The sequence below is a fragment of the Notechis scutatus genome, chromosome 14 (genome assembly GCF_049901735.1).
Source record: "Notechis scutatus isolate UNSWTSFEM ecotype Mainland chromosome 14, rNotScu1.2, whole genome shotgun sequence".
NCBI lineage: Eukaryota > Metazoa > Chordata > Lepidosauria > Squamata > Elapidae > Notechis > Notechis scutatus.
The window spans coordinates 909,363-927,984 of NC_142022.1; the positions used below are offsets into that span (position 1 = coordinate 909,363).

Genomic DNA, 18,622 nt, shown 5'->3' on the forward strand with positions numbered 1-18,622 from the left:
CGCAGGTAGCCAAAATCACAAGAGGGGGAAAAAAAATCCATCCAGATTAAAAGCAACCCCATCTTGTGAGCTCAGGAAGGGTGAGAAAGGTGAGAGAGGAAGGCATGAGAAAGAAGGAACCTCACTGAGTTTCAAGTCAAGGTTGACTCGGCCTTCCGTCCTTCCGAGGTGGGTTAAATGAGGACCCAGATGGTTGGGGGCCAAGAGGCTGGCTCTGGAAACTGCTTAGAGAGGGCTGGAAAGCACTATGAAGCGGTATAGGAGTCTAAGTGCTATTGCTATTATTCTATTCTATTCTATAATTATTTTCTATATTCTATTCTATTCTATTCTGTTCTCCTATTCCTATTCCTAATTTCATTCCTGTTCTCTATGCTGTGCTGTGCTTTGCTGTTCTGTTCTATTTCTACCTGGATGCGCTCCAGAAGTGTGAATTTCAACTTCTTAAAAGCCCCAGCTGGCGTGACCATGGAGAGAATTCTGGGAAGTCCACATTCTCTAGAAGAGCTTCCACACTGGAGAAGGATGCTCTGTGATTCTCAGCCTCAGTAAGTTTAAGATGAGTGGACTTCAATTCCCAGAATTCCTCAGCAGTATGCTGGCTGGGGAATTCTGGGGTTGACATCCACCCATCTTAAAGCAGGCTGTCTGGGGGATTCTGGGAGTTGAAGTCCACCCATCTTAAAGCATACTGGCAGGGGAATTCTGGGAGTTGAAGTCCACCCATCTTAAAGCATACTGGCAGGGGGATTCTGGGAGTTGAAGTCCACCCATCTTAAAGCAGGCTGTTCTAAGCCAAAGCAAATCCTAACACATGATTATCCAGTGGCTTCTCTTGCCCTTCTGATCCAAAATGGCTGTCTCTTGGGACCTATTTCGTGTGTGTGTGTGTGTGTGTGTGTGTGACTGCTCTGCAAGAGGAGCTTTGTGACAAAACCTCTTCAAGATGAAATGCCTTTTCCAAAAATCTGCCCAGCCTATAAACGGCTGCTCCGTTCCTCCCATGTCTTTGTGTTTCATGCATGAGGGCACAAGGTCTCACATGCCCGTGGTGTCGGTGCTACAAGTGGACACGGCAAAAGATGCCTGCCCCCCAAATCTGCTCCCTGTCAACTCGTAAAGCATTCCTGGCTTGCTCTCGAGTTGCCATAAGAAGTGGGGGTGGGGGGAGAGATCTGATGCAGCAGTTCAGCTGCTATGACCAGAAGCACGTTCCATGCATACCTTTCTCCAGATTGTGTCCCAGGTTACCAAGCCCAGCTGGAGAGGTGTGTTTTCTACAGCCCGGGAAAGTGCTTTGTTGGAGAATGTGATTTATGACACACCCTGAGAGGAGGGAGGGGGGGAAATAGGGTCATAGGTGGGCAGTAAATTACGTAGGGCAGAGCCTGCTGTACTTGGGGAAAAGTGCCGACATGTTGCTCCTAATAAATAATTAGGATTTCTTTTGAAAGGTGGCTGGAGGCTTATGAATTAATTAGGGCGTCCGTTGGAACCCTGACACTCCCTGCCCATCAGGGAACCCTTTGCACAAGGAATGCCGTCCAATTCAGGGAGTCAACCGATCCGATCCATCAACGAAGACTCAAATCCTCCAGGCCAAAGGTGTCTAAAGGTTGAACCGTGGCAAGTGGACCAAACTTTCTTTGCTTTGGCCCAGTTGCCACGATTTGACCGTTGGAAACCAAACCAAAATCGTGGCCAATGCCTCTTCTCAAGCTCTCCAAATTTGTCTCTGCTTAACTGGCCGTGCCATCTCTCTCTCTCTTTCTGCAAGCCAGAAGGAAAGGAGGCGAAAGGGGCGTGGAAGCTAAGGGAGGAGGGCTGCACCTTTAAAACCTTTTTGTTTTAAAACTTGCTTGTGAGTTAACCGGAATTAATTATTGTTAATTACCTTTGTCGAGTAGCCATTCATCTACTACTCGACCGAGCCGATACGGTATTCTTTGTCTAGCAATCGCCAGCCGCTCATTATCAGTGTTCCCTTCAAAAAGTTTAGAGAGAGATTTGTAGACGGTTAAGAGGAAGAAGAGAAAAAAAAAGAACAGCACCAAAAAAAAAAGTTAAAAGAAATTTAAAAAATAAAAATTAAGAAGAATAGAGAAAGAGAAAGAGAGAGATAAAAAAAGGAGACATATACGCCATCTGGAAGGTCAAAGTTCAGAGGTTAGCAAATTTAGAGAGGTCAGACTATACTCCAAACAGCAGTTTAAGCGTTGGATCAAAAATTAGCGGTTAAGTTTCCATTAATTCTTTTTTTGGGGGGAGGGGGGGGAGGGGGGGGAAAGGGGGATTTGTTTGGGGTGGGTTTAGCGAGTTTAGCCACAACGAATAAAACACTAGTTATACGGTTTAGTTTAAGGGTTAGGATGAGTAGGGTGGAAGTTAGAAGGCTTTATGCAGCCCCGGGGAAAGGAACAAATTCTCCCCAGGGCCATTTTTTGTTGTTGTTGTTGTTGTTTTGTTCTTGTTTTTTTAAAGAAAAAAATTAAATTCACTTTATTAGCCGACTTTAATGTTTTACGTCACAAAAACGGTGGAAAAAGCAACATTGCGCTGTCAAACTCTCTCCCAAAAAGTTTCCTTTTTCCCAAACTGGTAGGATTGTCGATTCCCCCCCCCCCTTCTCCTTTTCTTTTTGGCTTATTCAATTTGAATTCTCCACCCACCCATCCCGTTGGTTCCCTGCCTACCAACCCCACCCAAAAGCATTCTCCCCCACCCCCCTTTGCAACCCCCCCCCCCCAAAATAAAATGAAATAAAACAAGAGATTCCCTTGGGTTTGTCTCCCTTTGGCCTCGGAAAAGGGGGGCAAAGGAATTGAGCAGTCATCAAAATAACAAGGGAGGGGTCCAAATGCCAGGGGTGGGTGGGAGTGTTGAGCCAGGAGTCCTGGGAAGGCGGCAGTGGGCGACCAGCAGATCCAATTTGGTAACTTTTTAGGTGAACAGACAAAGTTTGGGCTTCAGTGATGGGACACGTGTTTAAAGCCACCCGCCTGCCCTCTTGTTTCCCCCCATGGAAAGAGGCTTCAAATCACACACCGTGGCCTCGGAGAGCTGCATGGGTACCTGTAGAGGGGCACCTGTGGAGGGTTCAAAGCTCAGTCCAAACCAGCCTGGAAGTTTCTTCCCAGCTTTGGCAGAGGGGACCTGGTCTCCAGGTTCTGTCCTGCTTTGCTGGGTCAAAGGCTCAGTAGCTTCCAAGAGGAGAAAGTGTGTTTTCAGCAGGAACACCATGCTGTATATCAGGGGTGTCCAACCTTGGCAACTTTAAGGCTTGTGGACTTCAACTCCCAGAGTTCCTCAGCCAGCAAAGCTGGCTGAGGAACTCTGGGAGTTGAAGTCCACAAGCCTTAAAGTTGCCAAGGTTGGACACCCCTGCTGTATATGTTCAGCTAGGAGTGCAATCCCTTCTCCTGTTTTGCGCTGATCTTACCTCCCAAATTTCAGCCAACTGTACCTGCTTACCTGTCCTGTGTCCCCCCAAAGGAGAAAATAATGCTGGGGTTACAGAGAAGGCCTAGAGGGGGAGCTCTGGCCTCACAATCAGGAGGCTCGTGAGTTTGATCCTAGGTAGAGGCAGATATTTCTCTCTCTCTGGGCACAAGGGGAATGTATCTGCTGAACAAAACTCTGCATCGGTGACGGGAAAGGCACCTGGCCAGTAAACACTCAGCTCCATTCAGCTGCCCAGACCCCACCCTGCAAGGGATTATGGGGTCATTAAAAGGAGATGATTATAGAGAAGGTGTGGAAGATTGGACCGGGGTACAGACAGCACTTTCCAAAGCTTTTCCATGGGGGGGTCGCGCGCTTCGGAATATAATACCGTGAAGAGACGTTGGCTTGTTCAAGCTTTTGCTTTCATTGACCCTGCTGGGCCCTGCTGGGAGTGGCTTCCCCTTTCGCCCTTCGCCTGGTCACAGGCAGAGGGGGAGTTAGCCTCAGTGCCATGGGAGCAGCCAAAATTTGGTAGAAAGATGCAAGGCAGGCGCCCGGCAGGATGGACTCTGAATCCCCACAGTGGCCTGAAGAAAGCCACCGAGGCGAGGGAGACCTTCAGAAATGGAGACACAGGTCCTTCCCAAAAGACATTCTGTCCACATTCCGGGACGTTTTGTCGGTTGTATGAATCCCCAAGCACCCAGAAAGGCAGAGGAACAGCTTGCCTGCAGAAATTGTGGGGCCTCCAACGTTGGATGTTTTAAAGAAAAGTCTAGACAGTCACTTAACTAAAATGGTACAGGTTCTCCTGCTTGAGAAGGGGGCTGGATTAGATGACCTCCAAAGTTCCTTCCAACTCCATTAGCTTATGTTCTAATTTCCTGATAATTAGAACGATTAATCCGTGGAACGGCTTGCCTTCTGAAATTGCGGGTCATCCATCACTGGAGGTTTTTAAGAAGAGTCTGGGCAGCCATTGATCTGGAATGGTATATAGGTTCTCCTGCTTGAGCAGGGGGTTGGACTAGGTGACCTCCAAGGTCCCTTCCCACTCTATTCTATTCCACGGGCAAGCAACTGCTGCTTCCCGACTGAGTGAAACATTAGTTGCGCAAGGAAACGGAGGGTCCACTTTTTCCGGGCTCCGTCTCCTGGAGGCAAGAGCCAGATAAGGGGAGCTTCAACTGGTGCCATGGATGAAGCCACGTTTGAAAGCAGCCTGGCAAATCTTGCTTCGGGATGTCAAAAATCTTCTGGGGTCAGGAAGAGCTTGAGGGATGGATGGAGAAGCTGGGCAGTTGGAAGGTTTGATGTTCCCCCAAAGGACGTATAGATCTTCCGTTAGGACTGGACACAGACACGTCTTCTGGGATTCTAGGAAAGTTGTGTGTGCTGTAGAGCAGGAACTAAGCTGGGAAACCAGATCCTTCCTTCCTTCCTTCCTTCCTTCCTTCCTTGGCTGATCTGTAACCCCTTTTCTGTTTTGGGAAGAGTATTTCTCCTTCGGAAAATTATTTAGGTGGGTGGGTGGGGGGAAGTAGGATAGAAAAACAGCATTTCTTCAGCTTATGTTCCTTCCATTGGGGGGGCTGTTTATGTGCATCATGATTTAATTCAGACTTTATCAACCTGGGGCCCTGTGGATAAGCTAACATGATTGGAAGAGAATGCATGAATCTGTCTCAGCTAAAAATCAAGAAGGTTCGGGAGCAATTCTCTGTCGGCTTTCCCTATCTCTCTTTTCTTTCCTTCCTTCCTTCCTTCCTTCCTTCCTTCCTTCCTTCCTTCCTTCCTTCCTTCCTTCCTTCCTTCCTTCCTTCCTATTTCCATTTCCTTCTTTCTTTCCCTTCCTTCCTTTCTTTTCCATTTCCTTCTTTCCTTCCTTGCATTTCCGTTTCATTCTTTCCTTCTTTCCTTTCTCTCTCCAAGCAGCAGCAGGGGGAATGTGTTTAGGGAACGTTTAGCAACCAAGTATTTGGCATGTGCTTTCTCTGTGGTGGACAAGAGTATCTCCTGGTCTTGGGCAAGAAATTCAGGCTGCTGCTCCTCCTCCTCCTCCTTTTCTCTCCCTCCCTCCCTTCTAGCACTGATGATATAACCTAGTTGGGTCATGAAATGTCTGCAAGAAAACCATCAAGCTCCGAGGACCCCACAGTTCAACCCTGAGCCATAAATATTCTCTTCTATCGGTAGCCAACCCCATGTTAGCCTAAGAATGGGGAGGGAGGGAGGGACACACCACATTTACTCCTTCATATTACACTCCACCATGGAACTCTTTCCTAGTCCAAGTCACATCTCCCAGGCTTGGCCTGTTTGGGGAAACGTGGCGGTGTGTGTGTTTGGTAACAAATTCCCCTTTTCCAGGGATGAGTCTTCATTTCAGTATTTCAAGAGGTGGGGGGGTGGATTTCTCCGCAGCTGAGACAGGATAGGGACGCACGATAAAACTCAAGAGACCCTTTCCTGGGGCGGGGGGAGGGGTGCTTCCCTTTCCAACTCCATCTGTCAGCGTTCCAGCTAAACAACTCCAAACCAATAAACTTTGAGACAATCAATTCCTCAAAGTTCCATTTCATTAGAGTTGTCCTATTGGCCCACCCAAATCTGAGAGTTCTGGGTTTTCCCTTCCCAAAAGAGAAGTTCTAACTCCCTGCGTCCATCAGCCCATCCCATGGCCCTATCAAATCTTCGTCCCAACTGGAGCCATTCCTCCAGCCACTCCCCTCCAGGTGCAGGGCCACTTGTCCTTGACTCTCTGAGAAAAGAACGTTGCTGTGTCTAATCCCCATGATCAAACTCCCAGGCACTGAATATGGCAGCCTCGGAGCTTCCAAGTAAAAAAATGGCTTCCGAAACTGACACCATCTTTGCTTCTCATTCTGTGCCGCTGTTCGGTCCCCTAATTAGAAGAGAAGAAGTCGGGGACTTTTCATGCTCTCATTAGCTTCTGTATTAACTAGCCGATTAACATCTTTTAATTAAAAACACGCCAGCCTCAGAAAGTGACCGGAGTCTGTAATTAGGATTCAGCTCTACACTCAATTTCACAGCTGGAATCTTTATCGGGCGGGACGGAGAGGATGGCATTCGTTGCCGGTCGGCCTTTGACTCGCCCAACAGCCGCCCCAATACCACCAGATAAACAAATCCACAAAAGGAGACATTTGTCGGGTGTGGAAGCGCTGTGGCGCAGCCCTTGATGCTTCAGTGGGTGAGCCTCAGCAGGGCCTTCCAGGCAAGGGGAGGGGGGAGAGCTGTCAATCAACCCCGCGATTTAAAAAAAGGAGGTCTGCAGAATTGGAGCGTAGAGAAAAGCAAGGTTGTCTGAGGCTTTGGAAAAAGTGCAAAGAGGCAACTAAGACGATGAAAAACCTGGAGACTAAAACCTACTAAGTTGCAGGATTTGGCTAGTCTAAAGAAAAGAAGGACTAGGGGGGATATGATAGCAGTCTCCCAGTAATTGAGGGGCTGCCCCAAAGAAGAGGGAGTCAAGCTATTCTCCAAAGTACCTGAAGGCAGGAGAAGAAACAACGGATGGAAACTAATCCAGGAGAGAAAAAACCTGGAATTAAGGAGGAATTTCCTGACAGTGAGAACAATTACCCAGTGGAACTGCTTGCCACCACAAGTTGTATGTGCTCCATCCCTGGAGGTTTTGAAGGACTGACACCTGTCTGAAATGGTATAGTTTCTCCTGCTTGAGCAGGGGGTTGGACTAGAAGACCTCCGAGATCCCTTCCAGCTCTATTCTATTCTTATTCTTTGCAACCACTGACATTTCTTGATAGTGAGGACAATTAACCAATGAACGGTTCCCTCCAGACGTTTTGGGTGCACCATCCCTGGAGGTTTTTAAAGAAGAAATTGGACAGCTATTTGATCTCCTGCTCGTGCAGGGGGTTGGACTAGAAGACCTCCAAAGCCCCTTCAAACTCTTGTTATTCTGAAACCAGCAGCCTATAGCTCACTTTAACAAGGACCAAAAAATCTTGGATGGGACACCACTAGGAACACCCTAGGCTGAAGGGGAAATGAAATGAAAAAATACAGCAATGGGGAGTCATAAACAGACAGGAAAATATTGAGAGCTGAGTGCAACCGGAAGGAGATTTGGCTGTTGTCTAGCACGGGAGTCCTCTTACCTCCTCACGCCATTAAAGATAAATATGTTTTGAGTTGATACTTCCAAGCTACTGTAGGTCCCCAAAACTGTCTAAGTTCTGAGCAGTGGCATTTCTGAGAGGAGGGGGAAATGCACTCTGCATATTCTCAAGAGGCTCATCTCTCCGAACTTGGCAAGGCTGCATTTGAACCTAACTTTTTAAGGCTTGTTCGGTCTTCCTCGGTGCTTTCTTGGCTGCCGGGGTGGTGGGTGGTGGTGGGAGGGATTGGAAAGGAGTAAACGCGTCACTTCCCACTGGGAAGATGGAACGCCTGCACTCACACAACCAGCATTGCCAGAATGTACAAAGTGTGGCACGTTCCAAACTCGAGTTATGGGGGTACAGTATGCTCCCACAAATAATGGTATATGCAGGAATCTGTGCTTGTAGGAATGCAAACACAAGGGAACCTCTCCCCCTCTGAAATAAGGGGGAACAGACATATTTGGGTGCTGTGTTCTCTTGCATTCTTTTCAGGCTCTTTGAAAAAACATGCTGGGATTTTGTAAATCAGTAGAATTGGGACAAGGGGCCTATTAACTTTTTAAATGAAAGAGGCTCTGGTGGGGATTGGAGGCCAGTTGTATTTATTTTAACTGATTAATTATCCAATCAATTACTGAAGGGCACAGCAATTAATCAATCAAGTGTCTTAGGAGCTGTCCTCTCTGTTGTTGGCACTGCTCACTGAGGTAGGGAGGGAGGGAGGAAGGAAGGAAGGAAAGAAAGAAAGAAGGAAAGGAAGGAGAGGGAGAAATAAAGAAGGGAGGAAGAGAGGAAAGAAAAAAGAAAGGGAGAAAAGAAGGAAGGGAAGGAGAAATAAAGGAGGGAAGGAGGAAGGAAGGAAAGAAAAAGAAGGAAAGGAAGAGGAAATAAAGAAGGGAGAGAGGCAGGGAAGGATGGAAAGAAAGGAAGGAAGGAAAGGAAGGAGAGGGAGAAATAAAGGGAGGGAAGGAAGGAAGGAAGGAAGGAAGGAAGGGAGAGAGGAGAGAGAGAGAGAGAGATAGGGAAAACCAACAAATTGCTCTTGAATCTTCTTGATTTTTAGCTGAGACAGATTCTCTTCCGACTGTGTCAGCTTATCCACAGGGCCCCAGACTGATAAAATCTGAATTAAATCACGATACACACCAACACCCACACACAATGGAAGGAACATAAGTTGAAGAAACGCTGCTTTTCTACCCTAACTCCCCCCCGCTCCCCCACCCCAAAATCATTTAATTCTTTTCTGAAGGAGAAATATTCTTCCCAAAACAGAAAGGGGTTACAGATCAGCCAAGGGATTCCCAATTGGTGTGTCCGAAATAATGAATAATCACTTATTGCTATTATTTATTTATTTTTCAGAATGCAAGGCCTATAATCCCAATTAGGATTAGGATTCTGAATCCCCCCATTTCCTCCTTCTGTCAACACATCCTCGGCACCACCTCCGGGCCCTGCAGTATTTCTCACTAGACATTTCTCATTCTCCTGCATTCCTCACACCACCATTTTTTCTCCCTCTCTCTCTTTAGGGTAACTTAAAGATGTCGCTGCCAAGATTCTGCACTTCACACGCAGACCAAAAACAGATTTACACTTATTTTTAAAGGCAGATAAACGTTTTTCTGCCGAGATGCTCACCCTTACAAAGAGAGCAGGCCGGCTGTTATAATACAGCCAGTCATTCTTCCCTGCTTCACATAACAGCAACAGAAAATTTGGGAAGTTGAGAGAGAGAGAGAGAAAAAGAAAGAAAAAGGTGTCAGAAAGCGCCCGAGAATAATGTCGTGTCTGTGTTAATTAACTGATTTCAAAGAACAGCATTGCCATCGGGCTGAGCACTGAGTGTCTGGCACTTTGTATTTTTCAAATAAAAGGAAGCAAAAATCTGGGCTGCTCTTTGCATCTTCCAAAGAAAGGTGAGGACTCCACACCACTCAAGCCACCAACAACTTGGAGAGGGTTTTTATAAACCCACTCCCCAAAAGCCAATTTCAGAGGCCTTCCTTTGTGCTGATTTTGCTGGGACGTCCCACGGTGCCAGCGAGCTGGTCTCCGGATTCCATCCTTAGGCTACCAGAAGGTTCTCCCTTTGGTGGCGAGGTCAAGCCATCTCTGCCAGGGATGCTTCCGTTTGCCTGGAAGCAGGGGTTGTTGGACTTGATGGCCTCGTTGAACCCTTCCAAGCCGAAGACTCCATTCTAGCTGTGTCACGGGTGTGCCGAGACACCACGTTGCAGCAGGGATTCAGCTCTGTATAAAAGGTGCTTGAACGTCCAGCCTACCTGTCCTGGAGATTTTTATCCATTTTTATCTCACCTGTATTTGAAAACATCCAGGTGGCTCACCATGGCTGTAGCTGGACCAGAAAAAAAGGGGTTTGGAAGAGCTGGCTAGAATCTCTCCTGGCCAGATACCTCAATGCCCTTCTTTGGATGACAGGATGCTAACCCTCAAGGTGTGTTGCTGAACACCAGGCCTGGATGTCTGCAGTGCCAACTTTTGGCAAAAAAAGACCACGTGAAGGGCTGGCGAAGTGACGGCAGAAACGGCGGCTGAGCAACCTGCTTTCCAGCTTGCCCCAGGCTAGGTAAAAAAAGAATTTCTTCCACAATGGGGGAAATAATGCTCAGGTTCAAAATAATGTATATCGTGCCTATAATGTGTGGGTGCTCCACCGCTGGAGGTTTTTAAGAAAAGACTAGACAGCCAACAGTCTGAAATGGTGCTTGAGCAGGGGGGTGGACTAGAAGGCCTCCAGTGTTCCTTCCAGCTCTATTTGATTGCTAGATTGATGGATTCTGCACCAAGACTTTGAGAAGAAGCATGGGCTGCAGACTTCTGACACAAGTGCAGCTTAGCCACTGGCAGTACAGAGGACTTCCTTTCAAGGCAGGAAGGTTATCCATTATCCAGATAAATAAACTTTCCATGATGTGCCTCGATCTGAAGTTGGAGGGGTCTGCATTACGACGGGCACATCTCTGCAACTCCCAGAGAAGCAGCTCTGGAGGCAGAGAGAGGCTTGCAAAGAGACTCCTTCAAGGTTCAACACTTTGGACAGCTCTTGAGATGACAGATAGAGGAGTTGTCCAACTAGGATTTCCAGAGTGCCAGGGTAGAAATGGCAATTTCTGGTTATTTATTTAAAACATTTGTATGGGTGTGTGTGTGTGTGTCTCCAACTTCAAGACCGGTGGACTTTGACTCCCAGAAGTCTACAAGTCTTAAATCTGCACAACGGTAAGAGAAGTTGCTCTGGGCGCAGAAAGAATCAAGGCACCTGGGTGGTTCAGCACCTTGGGCAGCTCTGGGGTGACAGATCGAGGGTCTGTCTAGACAAGCAGGATTTCCGGAGTGCCAGGGTGTTGATGGTAATTTCTGGTTATTTATTTAAAACATTTGCATTGGGGGGCCCCAACTTTAGCAACTTTAAGACCTGTGGACTCCCAGAATTCTGAGAGTCGAAGTCCGCAAGACTTAAATCTGCAATTCAGAGAAACCACCGTGGAGGCAGAAAGAGGCTTGCAAGGCGGTTCAGCACCTCGGACAGTTCTGGGATGACTGACAGAGGGTCTGTCCAGCTGGCTAAATGGGGGGTTCTAGGAGTTGAAGTCCACCTGAACGGGGAATTCTCAATCATCCAGGTCGTGGGTGTCCCAAAGGTGCTGTCTTTCAAAAGGCAACGGGACTTTCTTGTTTGGCTTGAAGACGTTTCGCTTCCCATCCAAGAAGCTTCCTCCAAATGGCCTCAAGGATTCTCAGAAAGAATACTAACGGCCAGATGACTGCAAGGAATATAAACCCTTGCCTCTTCCATCGTTCAGTCGGAATGGAAGAAGCTTTTTGGATGAGAAGCGAAACGTCTTCAAAGAAAAAGCAAGAAAGCCCAGTCGGCTCTTGAGAGAACACCTATGGGGTGTCCATCTGAGTGGGAGCACCAGGGTGGAGAGGTCAAAACCAGGTTATTTATTTGAAACATGTATACCGCCACCCACCTTGAAACCACTGAAGCTGGATTAGACAGGGCTGCATCAAACTGACTCACAGCGAGGCGAGCAGGATGGCAGAGGCGCTTGGGAGGTGACACGTGTGTGTGTGTGTGTGTGCGCGTGTGCCTGAGAAAAGCTGGCAAAGCCCAGCTGCCAAGAAGACCTCCCTGCCTTGCTTGCCTGCAAGCAATGACCTCAGGTAGATTCGCTCCCTCCGCTTTGAAGTTTCCGGAGGTGGGGGAAGCAGAGGGAGAAGCCAGGACGACGGTGTGTGATTCAACCCCAAAATGGATTTGGAAGAAGGGATTTCCAGTCAGGATGTCTTGCCAGGACCAAAGGCAACCTTCCAATTTCGTAATAGCACCTTCCAGTTTCCCGAGTCACCTGGCTGGATTCAGCGGAGGTTGGAACCGGCCCATTGCCCGAAGAGGATTCCCCCAAGGCACACTTAATTGAACGGAAGGTTGGGAAAACGGGACACTCCGGAACGGTTTGTCCAAGATCTACGGGGTAGAAATATTCTACATTTCCCTGCTTTAGGAAAGGCAGAGGTCTGTGTCTGCTAAAGATCTCCTCCCTCCCCGGCATTCTTGACTGAATGAAGTTCTCCCTGTCCATATTTCCCTGGGGGAGCAGCTCTCTTCTTGCAGACCCCTTCCTTGCCCTCGCTTATCTCCCGCCAGCTCTGTTCTTCTCCGATGCGGGCCGTGAACTCTCATGACGACCAGCCTTTTCAAGGAATAAGCTAGATGAGAACGCGATATGCAGGGAGTCACACACACGCACACACCCCGCCACTGATGATGAAAGGAGATGCAAAAATTTCTCGATCGGGAGAAAATGTCATGGCGGAAAGGATGTCAAGGACTCCCATCATTGACGGGGGAAGAGGGGAGGCTTAGAGAAAGAGAAAAAAGGGGGGTGGAAAAAGGAGAATATGGGCCTTTTCATTTCAGCTACAGAAGGTGGCCTTTTCTTAGTGAATGGAGGGATCTACGGAGCACTTTCTCCCGACCTTGTGAACTTTAAGATGGGAGACTTCAACTCCCAGAAGTCTCCCTGGGCATTGAAGTCCCTCTGAATGGGGAATTCTGGGCATTGAAGTCCCTCTGAATGGAGAATTCTGGGCGTTGAAATCCACCTGAATGGGGAATTCTGGGAACTGAAGTCCACCTGAATGGGGAATTCGGGGCGTTGAAGTCCGTCCATCTTAAAAGTTGACAAGGTTGAGAAAGAAAGCTGCAGAGGGCCAGTGAGATGGACTTGAAGCTAAAACCCATTACATAAAAAAGCCAGTTGTTAAGTTAGTAACCCGGTTGTTAAGTGAATCTGGCTTCCCCACTGGCTTTACTTGTCAGAAGGTCACCAAAGGGGAATCACGTGACCTCAGGATGATGCAACCACCATAAATGCGAGTCAGTTGCCAAGCGTCCCAATTTTGATCATGTGGCTATGAGGACGGCTGCAATGGTCGTGAATGTGAAAGACGGCCATCCGTCTCTTTTTTTCAGTGCCGTCGTAACTTTGAATGGTCACTAAATGAACTGTGGTTAAGCTGAGATCTCCCTGTGCAGGAGTTGTGTTTCTGCACCACATGGGCCAAATGTGCAATCAGTTGATTTGGGGTTTCTCAGAAGAGGGGTTTCCTTGGGGGGGATAGCAGTTGACAGACGTTCTTAAGGGCACCAGGAGAAAAAGCAGCAGGTGGGAACCGAAAGCTGGGAAGATTTCCTGACCGGAAGAGAAACGGAAACCGTCTGCTGAAAACAGAATGATTTCCCCTCAAAGTTTGTACCTGTCCATGGCAGCTTCATGGCTTTCCACAAAGGGGTGGTGTGGCAGGTTGGACTAGATGGTCTCTAAGACCCCACCCTACTAATCCGTTCTGTGACTTCAAGCGAGAAGCCCAACTGAGATGGGTAACTTTTCTGGGTGGGTGGATGGGAAATGTCCCCCTTTTAGCCACGTGTCCCATCTCGGTGGGCTATGCTGAGCTTTTCCGAAGGAAAGCAGAGCCCGCTAGTCTACCGTCTTCCCCGTTCAGCCCCAAGACCGAATCCTGAGTGACGCTATTTGTTGAACTGACGGGAAGGGGCGAAATTTTTTTAAAAATAAATCCTGACCCCCTACAGATGGGGGAGGGTATTCCAGATCGAAACTCGGGGGCAGGGGTGGGATTCGAAAATCCCAGCAACCGGTTCGCTGCCCAGTAGCTGGGTGGGCGTAGCCATGGTGGGCGTGGCCTGCCGGAACTTCTGGGAGGGGCGTTTTTCACCTTCCCCCCAGAGTCCGGAGGCTCCCCTTGGGCCTCTGGGAGGGGGAAAACCGCTTCCCCTGGGGAACAGACGTCCTCTGGAAGCCGGAAACAGGCCCATTCCCAGAAGGCCCATTTTTTGCCCCCCCCCCCCAGAGCCTCTGTGTGGATCCTGCACTTACCCACACCCAAAATGGTCCCCGTGAAGACTCCTGGGAGGGGCGGGGTGGGCGTGGCCAGCTGGTCGGTCAGTTCAACTACCCAGTTGTCAATTTAACATCCAGTTCATTCGAACCGTTCCGAACCGGCTGAATTCCACCCCTGCTTGAGGAGCAGAGGAAGACTTTGCGTGCAATTTTCCAGCATCTCCAGAGAAGTGGGACCGTTTAAAGAAAGACCTTTCTTGCCGGAGTTGCTTCAGAAGGGGATGGAGACTGGCTCAAGACCCCCAACCCTCTGCCCCTCTGAAAGACCCCCACATCCTAAGGCTCTCCCTTCCAATTCACCCGTCCTCCTTCCGGTTCTGCCCATCCTTCCTTGGCTTGCAACCAAGTTGGGTGAGTGAGCACCAGAGCTTCTGGAAAGCCACAGGAGATGCCACCAAGAATGCCAGGGCAGGTGCCTGCTATGCCCTATTGCCCTCCCCCCCCCCACCTGTGGCAGAAAGGAAGAGAGGGCTGGGTGGTTCCAACCTCCGCTGTTTTGGGGGGGAGGGGAGAGAGAGAGAGAGAGAGAGAGAGAGAGAGACAGGGGGTGACGGCAGCCACCGCTTTGTGGTCCCCTACCTGCCGGGTATCGTTCGTTGATGGGCCAGTTGTCCACCTGCAGCGTTGCGTTGCCGCCGCTCCGGGTGAAACGCACCACGTGGTACTTGCCGTCGTTCACCATGGCGTTGCTCTCCTCGATCGTGATGTCGTCCGTGCCCACGTTGAAAATGACGCCCACAGTCCCCTGGTCCTGCAGGGAGTGAAGGGTGGTGGGAAGGAAGAAGGGGCAAAGAGAAAGGGGGAAAGGAAATTGGGTCAGGGGTCTCAGAAAGAAGGGAAATCTCCAGCCGGATTGCAGAAATTCTGGCATTTGCCCCCACAAAAAAAAAGGAATCCTCTAATATTACGACCAGCTTTGGGGGGTCTCCAGCAGTCATCACCTGAATATCAATTTATTCCATTTTAGAAGCTGCTTCTTCTCCAAGAGCTCAAGGGTGTGAATAGAATAGAATAGAATAGAATAGAATAGAATAGAATAGAATAGAATAGAATAGAATAGAATAGAATAGAATAGAATAGAATAGAAGAATGGAATGGAATAGAATAGCACAGGATAGAATAGGAATTTGAATACAATAGAATAGGAATTAAAATAGAATAGAATGGAATAGAATAGGAATTAGAATAGGAATAAGAATAAGGAATAGAACAGAACAGATCTCTATTGGCTGAGAGTAAAATAAAGAATAAATATAGAGTAAAATTGAATAGAATGTAGAATAAAATATAGAACAGGACAGCATAGAATTCTCTATTGGCCAAGTGTGATCAGACACTTGTAAGGAATTTGTCTCCCGGTGCATAAGCTCACATAAACATCAAGTAAGAGTTCACAGGTCATAAATCATAGTTACGAGCATTAAACGTAACTTACAAACAACCATTGATAAATCGTTAAGAAACCAAATAGGAGAAGATAGTAGGAAAGAAGAGAAGTCAGACAATGCTGTGGGACTTAGTTGTTCAGCAGAGTGATGGCATGTCCGGTTGTTTTGGCGTGCAATGCCCTGCAGCGCCATCCCGAGGGGAGGAGTTGAAACAGTTTACATCCAGGATGAGAGGGGTCTGCAGATACTTTCTCAGCCCCCTTTCTGGCTCCTGTGGTATTCAGGTTGTCTGTCCCTCCCCTGTTTGGTTGCTGTGCCAAACCAGAGAGTTATTGACATCCATATATAAAAGCGAAATACCCCTCACGCATCATCACAACATCTCCAGCCTACAAACTTGAAATTTGGCGCATATGTTCCTCTTGGCTTCTAGGGGCTCACTAAGAAAGAATTTTTCAAAACGACCATCAGAGCTTTAGTATTTCTTTTATTATTTATTATTATTAATACGCTCTGATGCTAAGGACTCCCGCGCCCCACCTGAAAAGAAATCTCTTCCAAATGCAAAACACAAGCAGAGGAGTTTCAGTTTCAGTTTCACAGCAGCAAGCAGCTCTAGTACAGAACAGTTGAGCTAAACCACGCCCAGGGTCCTTGCTGTCTCCTTGCTCACACAGCAAACACTCTTTCAGTTTCCAAACAGCCCTCAACTCTCTCACACACTGACAGAATGCTAGCCAGATGAATACTGATGGATGCTGGTAGGCAGAGGCAGAATTTTCCCCCTTATTTTCCTCCCCTAAAACTAAGCCCGACCACATAGTTTCATAGCTAAGCATGAGTATCGAGCTTATACATATATATCAGCTCCTGGGGTGATCTGAGCTTTCTTGGGAAGCAGGAAGAACATCCTTTGTGGCACCTTTTTAATGTGTGTGTGCGTGCATGCGTGTGTGTGTTACAGCAATGTACCCCTCACCTACTCCACAACAACAACCCTGGCAAAGGTACACTGGTCTGAGAAAGAGGCAAGAATTGGTCCAAAGTCATATTGTGAATTTCTACAGCAACAAATAGGGTTGAATCCAGATTTCTCCAACTCTTTGTCCAGCTTTTAAAACTATCACGGGTAGTCCTCAACTTACAGGCACAATTGAGCCCAGAATTTCCATTGCTAAGCGAGGCAGTCGTTAAGTGAGTTCTGCCCCATTCTGCAACCTTTTCGCCATAGTTGTGAAGCGAATTACTATAGTTGTTAAGCAAATCATGTGGTCATTAAGTGAATCTGGCTTGCCCCACTGATTTTCTTGTTGGAAGCCAGCTGGAAAGCTTACAAAAGGAGATCACGTGACCCTGGGGCACTGCAACAGTCTTAAGTACATGCCAGTTGCCAAGCGTCTGAGTTTTGATCATGTGACCATGGGAATGATATGATGTTTTTAAGTGTGAAAACCGGTCACAAATCAATTTTTCAGTGCTGTTGTAGCTTTAAACCATCACTAAATGAATGGTTGCAGGTCAAGGGCAACCTGTAATTTAAAAAAATCTTTACTTTTTTCTCTAACAAAATAATCTTTATTCTTTAAAAAATAAAATAAAAGTAAAAACTAAAAACACAAACACACAGGAGGGGAAAAATATTAACCTTATAACATGTTGTGCTGTTAATTAGCCAGACTTTCATTCTGCATGAAGCCAAAGAAGTATTATTAAGCATTTAGATTTCCATCTTTTCTTTTCTCTAGATATTAGCCAGATATCACCCCCGTCTTCTTGATATCTGTTGAACTGACATTGGCCCAAATTTGTGGGTTTAATGGCTGGAGTCTTCCCTCCCAAATAATTACCTTTCCTGTTGAAAGATAATTTCAACAGCTTCTTTGGCAGCTGGAAATGGGGAAAGCTGGTCTGAATCAGCCTGGTGCACTGGGAATAACTGGGATGTGGCCTAGGCCAGGATATTAAAAGGATAAAAAACAAACCAGCTTTGGATTCTTTGGCAAGGGGGTATCTGATAGCGCCGAAACAAAGCCCACTGGCCCGAAACTAGGATTCTATCTCCCAACATAGAGGAGGTGAATTCAGGGCTACCAATCTTGATCAAAATTGATCAGAATAGAGCTGGAAGGGACCTTGGAGGTCTTCTAGTCCAACCCCCTGCTCATGCAGGAGACACTATACCATTTCAGACAGGTGGTTGTCCAATATTTTCTTAAAAGCCTCCAGTGTTGGAATATCCACAACTTCTGGTGGCAAGTTGTTCCTCTGGTTAATTGTCCTCACCGTTAGGACATATCTCCTTAATTCCAGGTTGCTTCTCTCCTGGATGAGTTTCCATCCCTTGTAACGGAAGCTGCTTTTATTCCTAGCCCAACCATCCTGCCAATTTCTAACTGGAATACAGGTAGTCCTCGATTTACAACAGACTCATTTAGTGACCGTTCAAAGTTGCAACAGCACCGAAAAAGGGATTTGTGATCGTTTTTTCACACACTCGACTGTTGCAGCATCTCCGTGCTCACACACACACACACACACACACACACCAGCACAACACTACAACCTGCAATCTGCACAGGGCTTGATAAGCTCATGATCTCATCCGTAAGCAGCTCCGGCAATTAAAAAGGGGGCAGCTGAAATCTCCCTGGGTGGGGGGCGTATTTCGAAGGATTAAAGCGCTTGTTCTTAAATGGGTCCTTTTCTTGGCTGGACTTCAAAAGGCCGGGATGAAACCTCTCGACGGAGCCAGAGCTGCAGGAAGCAGCCGAAGTCGGGGACTCCGAGTCGAAAAACGAAGAAGGCCGGCTTCTCGCATTTCCACACGGGCCCCAAATATTGGGGGTGGGGTGGGGAGACCCTCCTTGGTCTGAAGGAAAAGGGATGGGAAGGGCAGCAGCAGGAGCTACTCGCGTCCCGCCAATCGGAGCTCGCCACGGTGCTTTGAGAACGCTGAGGTGCGCTGGGCAACCCACCTACTTTCTCAGGGGGCGTGGCCTTGAGCCAGCAGTACAAATTGGCCCCGGGCTTCTTTGGCCTTCATATCCTGTCAGGGCCTCCTCCCCATTTCCTGTCATGTGCACACAACCACACTGCCCATTTGTCCACCTCCCTCTTCCCCCTTCAGCCTTTGATGGGAATGGAAGGACCCAAGAAATGAATCCAGGAGAGAAGCAACCTG

At 47.8% G+C, this 18,622-nt stretch overlaps 1 protein-coding gene across 1 annotated transcript in view; it reads right to left on the minus strand.

Annotated features, from left to right (window-relative positions):
- NRXN2 (neurexin 2) overlaps positions 1 to 18,622 on the minus strand; it is a 385,627-nt gene that overhangs the window by 36,928 nt on the left and 330,077 nt on the right. The window contains 2 exon segments of the mRNA XM_087943407.1: positions 1,895 to 1,984; positions 14,633 to 14,804. Of these exon segments, the coding sequence (XP_087799533.1) occupies positions 1,895 to 1,984; positions 14,633 to 14,804 (262 nt within the window).